This window comes from Scleropages formosus, chromosome 3, assembly GCF_900964775.1.
Source record: "Scleropages formosus chromosome 3, fSclFor1.1, whole genome shotgun sequence".
NCBI lineage: Eukaryota > Metazoa > Chordata > Actinopteri > Osteoglossiformes > Osteoglossidae > Scleropages > Scleropages formosus.
In genome coordinates, this window is record NC_041808.1 from 13,389,126 (window position 1) to 13,408,961 (window position 19,836).

General features: G+C 40.2%; 1 protein-coding gene across 5 annotated transcripts in view; it reads left to right on the forward strand.

Moving 5' to 3' along the window:
• The window catches only part of rasal2 (RAS protein activator like 2), a 44,529-nt gene that overhangs the window by 10,278 nt on the left and 14,415 nt on the right, over positions 1-19,836 (forward strand). For 3 of the 5 annotated variants that reach the window (XM_018753677.2, XM_018753678.2, XM_029250387.1), the window contains exons 1-4: positions 2,842-3,560; positions 10,041-10,168; positions 10,857-10,992; positions 19,349-19,455. In XM_018753677.2, the coding sequence (XP_018609193.1) occupies positions 3,068-3,560; positions 10,041-10,168; positions 10,857-10,992; positions 19,349-19,455 (864 nt within the window). In that variant the 5' untranslated portion in view covers positions 2,842-3,067. Of the gene's footprint in view, positions 1-2,841; positions 3,561-10,040; positions 10,169-10,856; positions 10,993-13,882; positions 14,065-19,348; positions 19,456-19,836 lie in introns of those variants that run through there. The other 2 variants (XM_018753679.2, XM_018753680.2) reach the window with 2 other exon arrangements.

Below are 19,836 nucleotides of genomic sequence, written 5' to 3' on the forward strand. Positions count from 1 at the left end.
AGAACTGAAAATATCAGTCTTAAAAGTGGAATTTTTCTTGGAGTAATAACCTCTGTGTGTGTAGGTGGAGACTTAGTTTTTATGAGTCGGATGTTGGTAAAGCTGTGCCCTGCTGTCACAAAGCTAAACATTTGTGATTGAATCCCCATTTTTCTCTAATGAAAAATAAGCTGTTTTTGGGACATGCCACTTTTTCATATGTTCAGCCTGTGTTTTGGCAAATAATTTTAGTAATTTCCAGGAAGTGAAAACTATTATTTGTTTCATGCTTTTCCATCAGACTTTAATTTTACAGTTTTCTAACTGGTTTGACACTATTTACAAAAATCTTTAAAGGCAACATATGCTGGGTAAACATCTTGTTAATGTTGTTTTGGCTTCAGTATATGCAGTGCAAAATAAACTGTATGGTTTTAAGGGGTGAAACCAGTTATTACACTACCATCAACAAGTCTGTTTTGGGAGGCAGTGCAAGTTGACTTCATAAGCCCCAAAAACTTAATTTATGCTGTCAGTTTCCACTTGAATAGCATAAAAAACACACCAACGTTTTTATATTTATTACACTTGTGACAGTTTAAGTTGCAGTCTTGAGCTCTTTCTTTTAGATATTGTAAACCAATCCTGTGTATATGAACATGCAGGAGGCTGCTTTTCTAGTCTGTATTAGAGCTTCCTGCACTTTCAGGTAACAATGGCGAAGCAGGATGGGACAGGAAGTGGAAAGTTCCCTCTGTCTTTGTTACCCCTCCTCATCCTAGCGCTTTTGTGATGGGAGAGTGAGGATGTCCTTCTTCAGCAACCAAGTCAAGGAAACAATCTTCTTGGTGCATAAACAGGCAAGGAATCTATTTCAGAGTGGAAGGACACAATGGGTACAAGTGTCTGCAATGGAGGGCTGAGAGATGTCCATTCTCCTCTAATCTGTTTCCCCTCTGATTTTCCCAGTATAGAGACACATGATGGACATGTGCTCCTAAATTAAGGCTCCTTGCCCATGATCTAGATCTCTAAATGTGCTTCTTTCTATCACTGCTGCTGTAATTATACTTTCGAGTGAAAATATTAAAGCAATGACATGGAATGAAATTGTAGGTTTGGTCAGAATGCTTGAGGTTTTTTTTTTTTTTTTTTTTTTTTTGGACTATGGAGACCAGTCTGAACTGACTCTTAGAGATTAACTATCAGAGTCATTTTCTGTCTGTTATCAATAATTGCTTGTCCACTGCAGAGTTTCAGTAGTGTGGAACCTATTCAAGGAGCATAGAGTGTGAGGCAGACTACACCGTAGATAGAACCTCAGTCCATCACAGACCCATCACACACATTTACCGATACATACACAAACCAGGGGAAATTTAGTCACCAATTTACCTAAAACATGTCTTTGGAATGTAGTGGGAAACCAGGGAACCCAGATCATCCCACACGAACACAGGGAGAAAATGCAAAGTCTACACAGACTAAGTCAGATTCAAGTCAAAGCCCAAACCCATAGCCCGGGTGCTCAGGCACCAGAACCAACTGCAGCACGAAGCTGTTCTTGAAATTAATTGTTCTGAATGAATTTCGTCTATCAAGCCACTTCAGGTCACACAATGAGTCTGTTCCTGGAACGACAGAACGTAAGGTACTGCACACTGTGGAGAGGACAGCAGCCTGTTGCAGGGAGTTGAAATATCCTCAGATATTGACTCGCACAGATTTAGTTGGGTTAGAGTTACCATATCACCATAACATGCCTTGAATTGAATCTCAGGTATAACCTGAGATCCTTCAGGAAACCCAGAGGAACTGAATGACAACTGGCTAATCATCTTCCCGGATAAAAAAAGCTCTGTCTGGCTGTGCTGCTTTGTATGTACTGTGGGTGGCCTAGTAATTGTATCAGTGAGAGGTGGACCTTCAGTGAAGGCACAGTGCAGTTTATCAGTGTGACCTAAGGGTAAAAATGCATAAATACTTCATGTCCATGGGAGGGTATTGGTGTACTTGATCCTGTTACCACTCAGTATGCGAAAGTATACAACATTTAAAGTACTTTTTCAAAGCATTGTCAATTTAAAGGGTAATTCAAGAAAAAGTACAGCATGATGATGGAGTGATGGGATGCAATATATAGTAGTGATTAGAGGTCTTCTGGGATTTACTGCAGCCTATCAGTGTGCTCACCTATTGTTTTTTTTCCAGTTGGCTAGGTTTGGAGTGTATTACCTTCATGTAAATAGGACATAAATGTGAACTTTTAATTTGAAAGAAGGTTGCTTTTTGCTCTTTAAATAGGCAAAAAATGTAATTCTGTTTGAATAAAATGCCATATTTTGAAAATGCAAAAAAAAGCTTTTGAAGCATTCTGAATTACAGTATGTATTGAAAAGACATTGGTGTTTTCATCTTCAAAAATGTCCTCAATTAACTTTGTTCCCCTAGAATGGCACATGTAATAAATAAAAAAAAAAAAACACTTTGATTCCAAGGGGTTTCGGATCAGTGTGTGTAAGGCATATGAATGGTTCATTCTACCAGCTTATCTAAAGGTCTTTTTTGTACTTCACTGTACTTCCAGCTCTCTAATAGGAAGTCGTCATGTACATAACCTGCTCACGATACCGGTCTTGGCGCTTTCATCAAAGCTTCAAAATAAAAAAATAAAAAAAAAAAAAAACTTTTTATTTTTTTTTTTTGGGGGGGGGGTTTCTTGGGTGCAGACTGCAAAACCACAGAGTAAAAGAAAATTTGCAATCTTATTGGCTAACAGACTGCTGTTTCTTGTGACGCAAACCTGCAGACCGCTTCCTCCCAGGAAGGCCTGCATCTGCCAGAAAGGAGGAAGTTGTAACTGAATCTTTAAGCTGACTTTTATTCAGCATTACCGAAAGCAGAGAAACTTAAGACAGTTGCTGCATCTGTAATAGCTGAACCTTGTCAGTCTTAGATTTTAAATCGCTCCGTTTTCGAGGGATGACCTTATCACTTCATGTATTCGGGACGAACCATTCTTCAGTCAAGAAACCAGGGTGACCTTTAAATAGTTACTGTTTTCCATCGGATTCTGTTTCTTATCACGATGAGTCTGCGAAGGAAGCAGAAGGATCATGGATCACCCCAGTGCTTACTGAACCAAGATTGTCTAAATGCCTACCAATGGCAACAGCCCGTCAGGCCCAAGCTGTACCATTCCTCTCAGTTGGTTCCTGGACAGCTGTTGGACAACTACAAGTGGACAACCATCTCCAAGCTGAGGGTACTTAAACTGGGAGACTATGGGGACCATTCCATGGAGGGCTGCAGGGCCTCAAGAACTCAGCAGTCATTTTCCGGGCAATTAAAGCAAACTGGACAGGGTGGGACTCCTCCACTTCGGAACCGTATCCCATTCTACCGTTCCTTTTCTGAACCCAGGGCTACTGCCTACAGTGAAAAGCCTGTACTGAGGCAGGTAATGTCAGATGCAGAACAGGGCAGTCTCTCCTTCCATGACCTCTTCTCCTCCATGTCCAGGAGAGTGAGCAGGATTCTAAAACCCAAGGAGGATATTGGCCCTGACGCTGCAGACGATGGTATGATTGTGCTTTTCCTAGATTGAGTTCTATAAAAGCAGAATTGTCATGTTTAAAGACAGGATTGTAGCATTTGCTGCAACTGAGAATACTTTTGTTAGTCATTCTTAACTATTCTCTACTGTGTGGTTACAACTGCATAATGCAGAAATTGTACATCAGTAAATTAGAAAGTGTGTGAAAGTGTTGTTTTTATTTTTGTAAGTGATAAATTAACTCCAATAAGTTATACTACTGAGTATATCTGAACAAAAGCAGCAGTTGTTGGATTTAAAGTTTTAGGAACTTGTGCTTTTTGTGAAAGGTTGCCGTCACTGTCCCTGGTTTTCATGGTCTCTGTTACACAATTACTCTCTTTGCTATGTTTTGCTTCTGCTCACAGTAAGGACGTAAATTCAGCATGGTTCATGCATCCCTACCTTAAAGGGAAGTGTAAATATTGCGTGTGCTTTTACTTTAAAAAAGGAACTCTGACATGCTTCATTACAGCTGTATAACAGCATTCTTACAAATCAAGAGCTAAGAACAATTGGCTTTATTGTGGTCATTTTATCTCCAAGACCCATAGTGTACGTAGGCCCTCTTTCAGTGTCGTGAGACAGTGGTGTGCCAGTTCGTTTTATATTGATTGCATTCTTCAGCTGTGAAACTCTTACTCTCTCTAAGTTCTCATGTTTCAGTGCTCAAGACTGCATCTAAAATGGTCACAGGAAACTTCTGACAGAGTTACTTAGCAACTGACTCATTTTTTAACCTTGCTAAATGTAGTTTGTTAATTCTGCATTGTGTGATGCTAGAACATTTTCAGCCAAGCATAGGGAAGAGGACTGGAAAAAGAAAACAGGCCTGTAAAATCAACAGGACTAAATTCTAAAATGAGCAACATAGTGGCACAGTGGGTAGTGCTGCTGCCTCACAGCCCACTCCCTGAGCTGTTTGAGAATGGGTTAGAATCTGGCTCAGTCTGTGCGGTGTTCTGCATGTCCCCCTCTTCTTCGTACGGGTTTCTTGTGCGTGCTTTGATTTCCTCAACAGTCCAGACGTTCATTTCAGATTGATCAGTGACGTTAAATTTCCCCGTAAGTGTGTGTTGCCATCCTACGATAGACTGGCGCCCCGTTCAGGGTGTACTCTGACTAACCTAGCTCCCTGTGCTTTCAGGATAGGCCCCCGACCACTGCAACCCTGACTTAGAGGAGAGGTTAATAATGATATTTCGTAAGAGTATTTTAAATATTTCACTGAGCATTTTCTCTTCTCTGCTACTTGCAAGTGCATCCATAAATGTTCTCTAACAGTATCGCATACAAATAGTGACTGTAAACAGTAATTTCCAGTTTAACTTAATGAAATAACTTGCAGAGCTTAAAATGTTGGTCACAGAAGAGAATGTGTGTGCATGTATGTGCGTGTTCTGTCCCAGGTAGCGTTTCCTGTTCATGCTTTAAAAGAAAAAACTATACCCTAGAGTTGTGATACTCGAATGCCTGGATTTAGTAACTCATGCTGTGAAACTCCAGTTTTCATTGGAATATAAGCAAAACATTTTATCACATTTCATGGTGGGTGGTTTTTATTTGGAGAATTTTCAGGTGTTTAAGTAACAAACATAAGAAATGCAAGATGTGACAAAATACTACATGTTGAAACTTTGTTTACATTTTCTGTTTCTGTAAGGTAGAAATGCAGTCATGTTTAAAGCCTGTACATTCATTTTTTTTTTTATTTTTTTTTTTTAGCTGATGCTTTTCTCCAAAGCGACTTACAATGTTAAGGTCACAATTGTTAACCCCTTTTTACACCTGGGTAATGTTACTGGAAAAATTTAGGGTAAGTAACTTGCTCAAGGGTTCTATAGCCAGTGGTGGGGATTGAACCTGCGACCTTTAGGTCCAAAAGCAGCAGCCCTAACCACTACGCTACCAGCTGTGCGCTTTGGTAATGTACTCATTTGACAGATGACAACAAATGGACCTGTTGTTGTTGTTTATTCATTTTGTTGATTCTTTTTCCAAGACAGCTTAAAGATGTATGTAAGATCATTTCCCTCTGTATAAAGTTGGGTCATTTTTTAAAAATTTTCTTCTGAATCCATTTGGCATAAACACCTTACTTAGAAGCGCTGCAGTAGGTGCAGGGTTTGAATCTAGGTTCTTTGAGTGCAGGGTGACAGCTCTAAACACTACACCATGGGGTGCCATATTAATAACAAAAATTTTGGCCTCTAGCTGAAATGTGTTTGTGTGCACACACATGCGTTATTTAAATGAACAAACAAGTTTTTCATTTTTGAAGACACATCACTTTCAGGTTCTTGTATTTTTTTCTGCTACCTTCCTTTCTTCTGGGCTTCCATTATGCTGTGAGTTTCTTTCCTTTGTTCTACTAGTAACCAGTATTAAGAGATCGGTGTCATTAAAAATGGGGTGGCGAGTTCTCCTGGGTCTATGTTTTGGTTGCGTTTCAGCAATTCAGAAACAAAAATGGAGTAACTTTTCCTGAGGAATTTAAAATCTGTATTTTCTTGTTCAAAGTACACACTTAAAGCTGAGGATATTCTTTTATGTGCCACATTTGAACTTTACCAACTGTTACCAGTATCCCAAAACTTTCTAAAGTAAAAAAAAAAAAACAAAAACAAAAATACATTTCCAGAACATCCACTAACAAGTAGTGATGATAATTTTTAATTTGGCATACACCTTTTCTCCAAAGCTAGATACAGTGTTAAGTATCTTACAGTTATGCAGCAGGGTAATTTTACTGTAGCAACTCAGAATTTGTATTTTGCTCAATGGTGTTACAGTGGTAGCAGGATTGAAATGTTGATCCTTTGAGTGCCAGGCAGTGGCTCAAAGCGCCACGCTTCCTGCTGCCCTCTCAGCACCAAACGCAGTAGCAGAGCGTGTTTCAAGGGTCTAATAGAACGTGGTTACAGCAGATGAAGTACAGTAGCCCTGTGGAATTAGACAGCTTGGAGTGTTACACAAAAAGGTCATGGAGATTAGTGATCTCTCCTGCTTATGGCAGCTTGTTTAAAAACCCGTGGTCTTTTTTTAAAGAGGCTAATATAGTTCAACTTGAAAACCAGCCAGTGGATTTAAGTGGCTTTCTCCACACACCAGTGCATTCCCAAAGCCCCTCTCCTCTCCTAACACATCCCCAGCTGCCTCCTGGTCATTTGCATGTGTTGGCCGCTTTGCTGTGGCGGTGGAATCGTGATGGACCTCATCATATCATCTGTAATGTCTGTTTTTTGTTGCATGTCTGAGTTCCTTCTGCCTCCATATGTCTAAAATAACCATCAGTGTAAGAAATATTTTTGTCTTTCTGAATTGGGCCTTGTTTCCTTCACTGCTAGCTTGGTGAACCTTCCCCTATTCAAGCCTTAACAATTGACTGATTCTTTGTGAATTCTCTCTTTTTTTTTTTTTTACTGTTCACCCCCAAGTTCTTTTGAAGTTAATTTGAGCAAGACAAGATTATGAGATATCCACTTTTCTTTAAACATTTCAGGCACCGATAAAGTGTTAAGGGATGCTCTTCAGTGAGCTCAACAGTCAGTAGCGCAGTATCGGTGCCGCACCCATCTTCTGTCTGTTACTGTTTGTGTACCTGCTTTATATAATCCCCAGTGAGAAGCCAGCACTTATTAGCCAGCATGACAGGGTAAACACAATGACATCAGGCCCTCAGCCCTGTGTGTTTGCCAGACACCATGGAAACGGAGGCATTGTCTGCAGTTCAGCTTTTGTGTGTGTGTGTGTGTGTGTGTGTGTGTGTGCGCGCGCGCGCGCATGCATGCATGAGGTTTGGCCGGTTTGGGTCGTACCTCTAATCCCAAATTTCTATTTACAATTAGCATTTTTGGGCAGAATTATTCTTGGTGGACAAATTGAGATGAAGTGTCTTTCTATAATTATTGAATGATACAGGTTACACACAATGTCAATCAAGATTTTTGTGGAAGCAAATCGCTTTGGTAGAAAGTTCAAAACTACAAACACCATGCCTTCTGAAATGGGTCAACCGCCACATTTCCCTTCTGTGTGGAGGAGCATCTGAGTGAGGGCTGTGAATGAACTTTGAGAGGTGTAGATTACAGATGCCTGGGGAGGTTACTGGCAGTCAACTGTAGCACGTGTTCACCAGTCTGAGGTTTGGCTGCAAACCAGAGACAGGTGCTGGGACCTCACCCAGGCTCTCGACCTTGGGCATAGTTTTCCACACAGCCTGGTGGTCACAGCTGGGCAGAAGTATTCAGAGGCAGGATTGAGAGGTCCTATGCCCACTCACACTTCTTTATATCGATTTTAATTGGACCATCCACACCCCTTATAATCCAACAAATATTGTTACTGCATAGCTGAATGTTTTGTCAGGCAGACATGTAAAGCAATTAAACAAATATGAAATTATACTATTATCATGGTGGTTTCGCAGGTAGCACTGGTACTTTGCAGCACCAGGGGTGTGCACTCGGGCGTGGGTTTGAATCTGGCTTTGTCTGTGTGTAACTTGCCTCTTCTCTCTGTGGTCGCATGGCTTTGCTGGCATGTCCAGGTAGTGTCAGTGTAGTAGAGTCAATATCATGCTGGTACCATAATGAACATTTTCTTGGCATAACTTACATTTTATAATCATGATATGTATGTAAATTCTTTAAAACAACTGAGCCCTGGTTTCCAAAACTAGTTAGTTAATGTTTGAGCCTTTTAAAATAAATAAAACTAATGGTAAACTGCATGCTGAATGTGGCTTTTTGTAAACCTAATTTTAATTGACTATTTTAATAAAATTATTGTATAATTATTGTTTAATAGCAACAATGAAACCAGCCTTCCAATTTAAAGAGCAGGCCAGGCAGCTTGGAATTTGCTTTGACTACAAAAAGAACTGACCATATACATTGCTGTTGATATCCTTCCTGTGTGCTAGTGATGCTCAGGGGTTCTGCTTGTAGCCCCAAGGAGCTTTGTGTAGCAATAGAGTAGTGGCATCAAACCGAAGTGAGGAGCTCCACATAGCTTTACCTCCTGCCATTGCCATCATAGCTTCAGAATTTTTAGTGCATGTGCAGCATGGTTGCAAAGGCTTGCCAGGACAGTACTGGCAATGAGAGCAGTGTCGTTTGAAGAGCCACCGTGCTGAAGTTAAATTTTGGGTCTTGCTCCTCAGAGTTTCCTAAGCAACTGTAGCAGCACTCACATCTCACACTTTTGAACACCATCATCCCATTTTATTTGTATGATTTGTGAAGGTTCTTCTGTGGAATTATTTCTGGTATTTGGTTTGTCAGTGGCTTTTTTGGTAGGGTTGACAATAACTGGAAGTTGATGATGGTTGATATTAAGGGAGGAGATTCAACTATTTTTATGCAAGTGGGCATTATGCCAGGGTTCTCCAGTGGTTTTATAATGTATTTTAAAAAGACTAGTTTCTCCCTTCCTAGGCCAGAGGAGAGTGCAAGAGTCCACATGTATGTTGGACTCATTTTACAGGTGCCATGCAGGACTATTACAAATTCTCAATCCTGGAAGGGTGTGGACTTCTCCTAGAGACCCTACGTTTACATTTCATTACATACATATCACAACAACTTGACGCATTGAAGATTTTACATTTTAATTGTATGGCATACCTGTTAAATTTAATAGGGGATGAGGGGCTTTTTAATTGTATAGACTGCCCTCTCACAAGAATTTTAATTATATTCCAATCAAGGCCTTGGCTTTTCCCCCATACATTTTTATAAACAAATGACCAACAAGGCATGCATTATAGATATGCAGTTCAGATGTGACGCATTAAGTGTTTTCTACAAAGTATGCCAGTTGTGTTGTAGAAATGTACTGTGCAGGACAGGAGCCAGTGGATTTTATGTAATTACTTAATTGGCCTTGGTGGACCCCACATTTCGCTGTATGCAGGGCATTCATTTATCACTGAGCATATTTAACCCAGTCAGCACTTAGATGTCTGGAAAATTTTCTTCTTTTGCGTGTGTGTCATGCTCTAGAAGGGAGACCAGTTATAGATGTTTTTATATTTGGTCTGGGAAGCCTTTGTTTATTCTCTAATGTCCTGCTTTGGTCACTGCTTCATTTTGCTGTGTTTGTTTGAATCATTACGTGGCAGGAAAATTATGAATATATAACACTACAACCTATGGCTTAGATAAACCTCAAATGATACAAATGATGTGATTTTAAAATTAAGATAGTCAGAATAATATTTTTCAAATTCAGTTTTTACATTCTTGCAGACCTCATGTCGATTTGGTCAGACTATTTTTGAGGCTGCTAAATCCTCTATTAATCTTAAATTACCTTAATAAAGCATTAATAAATTTAATGTGGTTGAATGGTTGAAAAGTGTTATTTAAATACATTTATCTTTTTTTTTTTAAATAAACCATTTCTTGTAGTCATAGGCATCTGAAAAATTATCCAGTCATTTGTACTTGTTCTTTTGGTCCAGGTGTGAAAGGCCCTCCTACCCATCGACTGTCCTGTGGCCAGTCCTCCTACTCAGACCCCCACCTATGGGAGAGGAAGTACTGTCTCCTGACTGACAGCCGACTTATCCTGCTCAACAAAGAGGAAGAGGTAAATCAGGGAGGGGCTGTGACTCACCTCAAGGGTCATAGGTTCATCGCAAGGTTTCTAAAATAGGTAAAAGAAAACGTTAACTGTGTTCCTCACTGCATATTAAAACTTGAGCAAGCAGTTCTGATTAAAAGGCTCACACCTAAAGAATACAACCTGTTCATGTATTTCAACATGTCTACAAAATGATGGAATTCATTCATGTTAGTTGTTCCCAACAGTTAACAGGTATGAATTACCATTTCATTGCGGTAGATTAATCTCCATGGTCTCTGTATGTTCTATAGGCTTCTTGCAAAATGGTTTAAGCCTTTCATGTTCTGGTTTTGAACCACAACATATGTGAGAACCAGTCCAGGCCTTGATGTTTCACGTCCATGGTGTCACTTTGTGTCTTATGACTAAGTGGCGTCTGTGAAGGGTAAACACTTATGCTGAAGAATAAGGCTATTTTCTGGCTGTTTGCATGGTTACAGCTTTAATTTTTGACTGTAATAATCCCATTATCCTTCAAGCACTTCAGGAACAGCATGTTGAACTTTGAAACTGCAGAAAGAAGCTTAATTGTATTATTTTGAAGCACTTGGGATGAAACTCCTTTTTTTTTTTATCCTGAGCAAGTTTGAACAGTGAGAGGTATGTGTTACTTGGACAAGTAACTCCAGTTCTGCCTCAACTCTTTTCCCAGCCCTGTCCACAGGTACCAATGGAAGCCATTCACGGGAGTCCCAAAGAGTCCAAAGGCAGGAGTTTGAGGCGAACTGTCAGTGTGCCATCGGAAGGGCAATTCCCAGACTTCCAGCCGGACGGTGCCTCCAAGTTGGGTAGGGCTTCATCATACTGCTCTGAGCTCTGCACTGGGTGTGGAAAGCAGTCTGTACGTAATCGCTAAGCACTGTGGACAGACCTTGTTGAGAATGGTACCACATAATGCTGCTCTCTAGTCTCAGGAAGGTTCTATTTCAATGAAGCCATAATGTTTACAAAGTGTACTCTTAACCGCCACCCTGTTTGTCAACCTCTTTTTCACTTAAATTTCATCAAGTTTTGACCTGAAGAAGGTTTTAACCCTTGCTGTATTGTGAATCATCTAACCGCCAGAATGAGTGGGCTGTAAGAAACTGTTGGAACAACACATTAGGCAGTAGATGTCTGACCTAAGCCCGGCATGACTCAATGGGACCCATACAGCTTGGATCAGGTCAGGCCAAACTTCTGCTTTTACCAGCCCAGGTCAGGTTGGGCTGGATATGAGAATGGATTTACATTCTGGTGGTGGCAATGTGTGCTTTGTGTTATGTTGCCGAACAGCCATCTAGCTTAAGCTGTGCTCTTGATTACTCATCATAGTCGATGCAACATTATAGACCTTCTTGGGTGTTGAGGTGAATCTGAAAATTGCAAAACCTTTTTTTTGAGTACATGTGCGGCTCAGTCACAAATCTGTAGCCCAAACCTCACTCTAATACAGATGCTTGGATGAGTGGGTGTTTTTAAGAATGTCAAGTCATAGACAAAACAGGGCTGTTAATCTGCCTTTTAGGCCCTCCTGCAGGTTTGACCCCAGGGGTAATGACATGAATCTGTCAGGGCTGTATGCCAGCCATATATGCAGAAACCCAGTGTGCTGTCTGTGTAGGAGTCTTTCATGATGAGACCTCAGGAATACAGCTGGGATCTTTAACTGTTGTTGTGTGACAGAAAATGAAGGTCTTTCATGGCCTCCTTCCCAAGTATTTATACATAGAAATGTTGATTCGATGTTCTCGGCCGGACCTAACATTTGATTAAAGTATCGTTGAAATGGTTTTGAATTTTGTTGCTAATTTACCCTTGTCCCTGTCACCAACTCTGAATGTAAACAAGTATACCTTTACCTCTGTTCAGAAATGTGCAAGGACTTGATCACTCAATGTTGATTGCCTGTTAATCTGATGTCTTTATTTGGCTACTGGCATATTGTGGTTGTATAATTACTTCCTCTGCCATTTGAGATGTTTTGATAATCGAATCTGTAACGTACAGGGTTGCAGTGCACTGTGATAAACATTTCCTGTCTGTTTTATCTTAGAGTGTATTATCCCTACTGATTCAAGGTACAGCACAGTTTCTCGTCAGTATACATCTGTTGGTGGGGGAAAAAAAACTGCTCACACTGTGGGATTTGAATTCAACCTCTTACCCAAGAACTTACCCAAAATTACCGAAAGAAAAAATTAACCAGCTGTATAAATGGTTAAATAATTATTAGTATCTTAACATTGTGAGTCACTTAGGAGAAAAGCATCCACTAAATGAATATATATTTATTTATATGAATATTTTCTATATATAAAAATGTGTGTGTATGTATGTATGTATTGTATGCAAAGGATGTACACCTTTCTAATGTCTAAGGCACATGAGTGTTTTTGAGTCTTCAAGACTCAGGAAAGCTATAGGAAGAAGCATAGCTTGAACCTTTCTGAGCCCAAGCATTTTTTGATGACAATGAAATGAATTGAGAAATGTTTACAGCGAAAACGAAGACTATATACGGCATATAACAATTCAGCAGATTATTGTACTGAGCTGACATAACTCTTAGTGTTCAGTCCTTAAAACATGTTACAATATTTTAATCTGCATCTAATTGAAAAAAATGGTCTGAGTCAAAAGACATTAAACAGTAACTGTCCCTGGGGTACTTTTATTGGACAGAATGTATGCAGCAATAGAGAGCATCCGAGTTATTAGCTCTGCCTGTGGTCTGTGACTTGAATAGGTGTTCAGGAAGCAGAACTGTTTTTAGTTTACAGGCACAAACAAAATAGTTTTTGGTGTACCATTTTTTGTTTTGTTTTTGTCGTCATGATGACACCCACGAGAATTTCCAATGGTGTGTGTGTGTGTGTGTGTGTGTGTGTGTGTGTGTGTGGCATTTCAACGTTTCCATTTTGATTTCAGTTCAGTCAGCAGATAATGAGGTCCCGTATTGACCTTTCATACTGAGATGCTGGGTAATTGCCATGGTTGAAGATGGGCATTTGAAAATTATATTTGAAAAATCAATTGATGTGATTGTTGTTCAGCTTTAAGGCTCATTGCAAGATTTCTCATGTTGGGGAATAACACGGTTTGCTATTGTGTGCTTTATATCTAACATTGCTTTATATTAATGGTTTCAAATTAGGCATTTAAATGCTATTTTGCACATTCTATATGAGATATTCAGTATAGCAACTTTGACAGACTTTCCAGCCATATTTACACACACACTTGCTGAAGGTGCTTGTCCCAAGCGGGACCGCAGCGAGCCGGAGCCTAACCCGGCAACACAGGGGATAAGGCTGGAGGGGGGAGAGGACACACCCTGGACAGGACTCCAGTCCATCACAAGGCACCCCAAGCAGGACTCGAACCCCAGACCTACCAGAGAGCAGGACCCGGCCAAACCCGCTGCGCCACCGAGCCCCCGTATTTATACAAACAGCACATAATATTGCACCTCACATAAGTTTCTGAACATTACATGAACTAACAGAGCAAATAAGGTTGTCTGATTTGACACATAACAATAAGTACAGCATGATCTTAATGTCTGAAGGCGTCTGAAAGCACAGATTGTTGACATCACAGAAGTTAGGATGTCTGAGAAGTGTTTGTTATTATGTTTGGTGGGGGGAAGGGGGTGTGTAGAAGGACCATTGTTGTGCTCCTTTCACCAGAAAAGAGTGGGTTTGACTGGCTACGGCTCAGGCTTTTCTGCATTCCAATGTCTCAGAAGAAGAAGCGAACGAGGCATGCGAGCTGGGAAGCTGCGCAAAGTGTAACAGCGACACAACACTCTCTTCACTCTCGCTATGCTCTTTGTGTGGAATAAATGTGAACCTGCCATTTAGCTATGGATATACTAGGTAAGGAAAGAACAACTTCTTTATACCTGAATTCCCAGCTCTTTCAGCATTTAGTTTTGTGTTTTCAGATTTCTGTATTCTTGGATCCTTGGTACAACTGTATAACAATGCCTGTTTTCAGTAAGGATCATTGAGAAATGTTCATCTATGTGAGATGAATACATGATAGTAATTATTTTTATTCTGGGGCAGAGTATACATCTAGTATAACCATGGTACATGACTCATGAAGTCACGCTGTTAGTTTACTTTTAGAGTATTTACCGTGAAAACAGCTGGGCACATTTAAGCCTTCCCACTTTCATAAAAGTACGAAAGTAATTTAGACTTTTGCCAGAGGGTGGTGAGGGAAAAATGTGTTACCAATCATTGCTATAAACACATGACTTCACATATGCGGATTCCTGTCAGCTCCTTCCTACTGACTAACACATTCAGTGCTCACTGAATTACTGAGTAACGTGATGCATGTTAGTGCAAATGACTACCCTTGAAGGAAAGCAAGACTTGTGTGACTAACCCTCTAAATTGCCTTGACAAAGTAAATAATAATTATAATACTCTTTTCAGGATATGATTTTTTTATTTGAACATCTTTTCCAGAGAGAAAGGTACTACTTCAGACCCCGATAAATAAAATTACCATTTATGTAATGTATTTACCCTTTCCCATATTGCCAGTGTATGCAATTTAGTCTCATATATATATATATATATATAAAAGCTTCCTAAACAGTATTTACTAGGGCTTTGATGCAGTGGTGATGCACTTCATAACTGCTTGAACACAACTGAGTCACAGCAACGTGGAGATATGTGTTGGAGTTCAAATCACTGGAGGACAGGGCCACTGGTTTCAGTTCTCTGGCGTTGACATCCCCATTTTGGCAGCGGCACTGAGATGGTTTTTAATTTACCCTGTAAACATGGCAGTACTGGTAATGCCTGGGAGGGAAAAAAGGTCTTGTGACATGAATAATTTTTGTTATCCGTTTCATCAGCTGAGAATAGAATGTACACATTGCCTTTAACAAAACTTACTTTCATGGGTATGATGAAATGTGTGAGAAAAGCACTCCAGAGATGAGGAAAAGATGGTTTCCTGTTGTCCTACCATGTTCACCTGAATCAAGTGCTGATTCACTTGGACAATTAGAGAGGGGATACAGCTTTTTCTCTGACATTGCATCCCTAGGCGTTCAGGTCCTGAGCTGCTGTGGAAAACCATGTTACAAAGATGATATTATGCTCAACAGTAAAAGAGCACAATAGCATACAGCAGCATGACTAATAAGCCAGTCAGGCATTTCGCACAGCCATACGGGTCCAGAGACATTTCCTTCTGACCATGAGTCAGGGATGCTGAAATCAGAATGGTGACCTGACTGTGATATGAAAGCTGGAAAGCGGTCTGTACAAACCATCTTTGTGTGTGCATTTCAATTTAAAAAGTTTAGTTTTAAAATGTTGACGTTGATGGTGGTTTTTCACTTAGGAGACACTGCTGGACATTTTTGTCAGGCCTGTTATTTACATGCTGAGGGAAATTTGTGTTCGACAATTCACCTGAAACACATGTCTTTGGCCATTGGGAGGAAACCCACACAACTACAGGGAGAACATGCACACCCCAGCTGACTAAGGGTGGTCAAACCGACATCCCATCACACCACCCAGACACTATGAGGCACCTGCATTCTCTACAGCATGTCTTTGTTTTTTTTAACACCCCCCCCCCCCCAAACATACCAGAAATGAACAGTAGGTTTTTTGTGCAATTTAGTTGTAAATTGCTACAGCAGTCAAGGTTTAATTTGCTAATATGGTTGACTTCTTTTAAGGGGAAGTGAATTTTACCATGAGCCCTTTCCTGCTGCTCATAATGGAGATATTTGATACTATGATGTTGTTTAAATTATTTATGTGCTACCTCTACTAGAGTGCAGCATGCTCAGAGACTTTCATGAACAGAATTGAACATAAGAGCATGTCTGTCCATTTATCTTATATGTATGAGTATGTATTAGGTTGGTGGAGGTGACGAGTTTCATATTCATAAACCATACTACTATATTTATATCAATTGTTGCTCTAATATCTTTGTGGGGACAGGATGAAATTATATTTGTGTTAACATTTGTAACAAACCTTTGTAATCTGGCAAAACTTCCTCCTCTGATTTTCTAAATGTGTGTTAATTTGTATTACACTGAAATTATTGCACTGCCTCCTGAGATAGTTGTCATGGACTTCCACTGTGACATTCAGTTCTGTAGGATTCATTATAAAATGTCTAGTAATGCTTTGAAATTTTAGGCATCTGTCTAATATGTAGTGGAAAGTTTATTAAAAAAAAAAAAAAATGAAAACCAGAAGTTTTTCATTTTGCCTTTGCTAACACACACTCAAAAATATGTATAAAGGAGGGAAAGTGCTGAAATATTGACTTCAATGTTGCTGTGCAAACAGAATGCTTACAAATGAATGAACAAACTGAAAAAGTTAAGGAACACTTTATTTTCATAGGTTTTATTTTTTATATTCATATACATGTTTATTTCATACTTAACTGGTGCCGGGAGATGTGACCTTAACAAAGTACAAATGGAAAGTCATCCAGATAAATAGTGGCAATCGCCTGCTGCAGGGCCTGCGCAGAGCTGCATCTGTGATGCAGCCACCAGGCTGGCAGACGTGGCTTATTGGTAACGAACGGAGTGTGAGGAAGCAGAAAGGAGAGAGATGCGCTGGCGATTGTGCTGAGAGTGATGGAAAAAAGAGCCCTCACTGCAGCTGATTGAACATCTGCAGTAAAACCTCTTCTGCGGGCAAACCAAAAACCTGCGATTGCTGGGGTAAAGATTACAAGTAAAGGCTAGAGGGGGAGCGATGCAGAAGCAGATGATGCTGATACTGCGGTGGCAGGAGCGCTGGATGCCTGAGAGGGAGGAAAAGGGTCGCAGAAACAGCGCGGCTAACTAATCACTGGGATACCACTCTGCTCAAAACATGGTGATGAAGGAGGAGATGGTGACACCGATTGGCTGACTGCAGTGCTCCCGCTTGAGCCAATGTGACGGTAATCCTCTGCGGCTCTCCACAGTGATGGGGAACAGCTGCGACCGAGGTACCACATTTATGTAACCCCTTGTTTCGGAACAATTTTCATCTCTGCTCTTTTAACTTTGTTTGTTGCATCTGAACGTAGGTAGATGGTAACGTGAATAGAACCCGAAGATTCAGGGACAAGGTTTACTGTGAAGCTCAGCAGATAAATAGAAAGTTGCTCTGTTAGTGATTTTTTTTTTTTTTTTTTTTTTTTTTTTTTTTCCCCCCCCCCCCGTTTTATGGTTTTGAAATGTGTGTTTAAGTGTAATTCACTGGCTTGTGTGAATGTTAGATTTTTGAACGCTCCCAGCCTTGGAATAGTCTGTTTTAATCAGAATATCTTTGTTTTAATGTTTGCATTTAATTTTGTTTTTAATGTCATTCTCGCTCCATGCCTCAATCACCATTCACACGTGAATTTTTTATTTTTTTTCCCCCCCCCTTCAAAATCTACACAGGGGTTTGTTTGCCAAAGGAGTGTTTTAAATCATGCATGTTCTTGTCAGTACAAGGCGTTGGGGTGTTCATGGTCCCTACATCTCAGAGTAGCCTTTGGATGACAGATGGACCTGCACTTTCACTTCCTCACGCTGCTTTTGAATGCAGGAAAAGTGCTGAACTGCCAGAGAATCAGGGGCAATGTAACACGTGGGTTTTCTCTCGTCAGAACATTGGAGCTCTTTTCCCCTTTTTACTTGGTGGAGTCTAGCTGATGCTTTTTTTATTATTTAATTGCTGAGAATATCCAAAGTCATGAGACCAGCTGCTAAATTTAGATGCACACCAGTAATGCCCCAGATATGGTTTTGAAGTGCGATGAATGTTTTATAATTTGAGGAAAAAATAATTCAGCTTTGTCGTGCGCTTCTGGTTGCATTTCAGGGTGAAGTAATTTGTATGCACAGAAGGGGATGAATTCAAAAGCTTTTAAGGGAAGGGGCAGAAGTAGCTTTAGTCTGGGAATGCTTCCAGTAGACTAGCTTACTGGGCCTATTGGTTCAAGTCAGATTGGCTATAACTGCTGTTGTTGTAACTTGTCGGGGGGGGGTGGGAACTGTTTTCTTTCACAGGACAGGACCCCCCCCACCAACAAAATAATGTGATGCAAAAAAAAAAAGTAATGTTTCTTTTGAAGTGCATTCTATCCCACATTTTATCCTGAAAATGAATGAACTGAGTGCAGTTATATGGGTTTTCAGCACTTTGCCCCAGCTGAATCAAATGTCAGGCAGGACACTATTTCACAAATAGGCTGTGCAGTGCAGATTTGATTGGACTTTAAATCTAAAACTGGTATTCATACTGATTTCAGAGCCTTTAAGTTACCAAAGATACCGGTGCACCGATCTCTTTTTGCTGGCGCAGTTGTTCTGTTTTTGTAAAAGTGGCTTTTGTGCTGTTCCTTCTTCCGTTACACAGCACAGCAAACATTGTGACATTCATGAGCCAAGACGCTTCACAATGAAAAATGCAAAGGTAGAGGTGGAGAGTAGACAGCAGCAGGTACCAGGCACTTGCAATCTGATGGTGACGAGCTGTCCAGCGATTTTAAATGGATGCATTTTCTGCATCTTAAAAAGCATTTCCTGCATCACTTTTTGTAATGTTGCACATTTTGGGATTTCATTTTCAAATGCATGTGACTGTGCAACAAAGGACAGATCTATCTAACAATAAAATGATGACTCAAGTCAGAAGTAAATAAATGAACTAAAGTTTATTTTTTTAATACCATGGCCAGTCTCAAGGTAGAACTGGGCATGGATGCAGAACAAAAACCTGAATGACAAAAGTGGAGACAAGTCCCTTTTGTCAATGTCCACTGAAATAAGTGCAGCTGTAAACTGGGCAGAGGTTAACAAGAAAATGCACAACACTCACAAAAAACTTTTCACTGAGGATTGAGAGCTGTCAGCTTGCCCCTTTGACGTCTTGTCTGTCGTCTGATCAGAACAGTTGCCCTAGCCTTGATTGTCCATGAGACAGCTGGTATTCAGCACAGTCCAAGTCGAGCTATGCTGTGGCTATGGTTTCATATTCAGCTCAGAACACATCTTTATATATATTTTTTATTTATTAATTTCAATGTTTTTGTATTGCCTGTGATTAAAAACATGTTTTTGTCATTTTAGCATGCCAGTATTGCTGCATTCAATGCACTTTCATGTCATTTCAGAGATATCAGCAGAGAGGTCCCCCAGGAGAAGGAGCATATCAGGCTTGGGGAGCACGGAAAAGAACATCTGTGTGGACGGACCCAATACTTCTCCGTTCAAAGTCCCAGTAAGTACCACCCATCAGCTACTTAGGTGGCTGAATCACTGTGAATAGATCTGTCTTGTGCTTGATCTGTCAGAAGAGTACAAAAGACACTTCAGTTTTATTGAAAATTGTTGCTTTGGTATGAAATGTTGAGCATATTTTTGTAATTTTCTCTGTAGCTTTCTTTCCTGTGCATGTGTAATTGTGTGTGAGAGAATTTGGCAATACAGTACTGACAGAAGAATATCATATATAAGTAATGCAGTGTGGCCAGTTGTGTGGTGGAGGGAGCCACAGGGGTGGGATAAAGGAACAGGACACCGGGTTTCATCGACACAAAATGGGCTTCACTGATCAAGACAAAACCATATCAGAGAACATAACCCTTTCAGGGAGAAAACA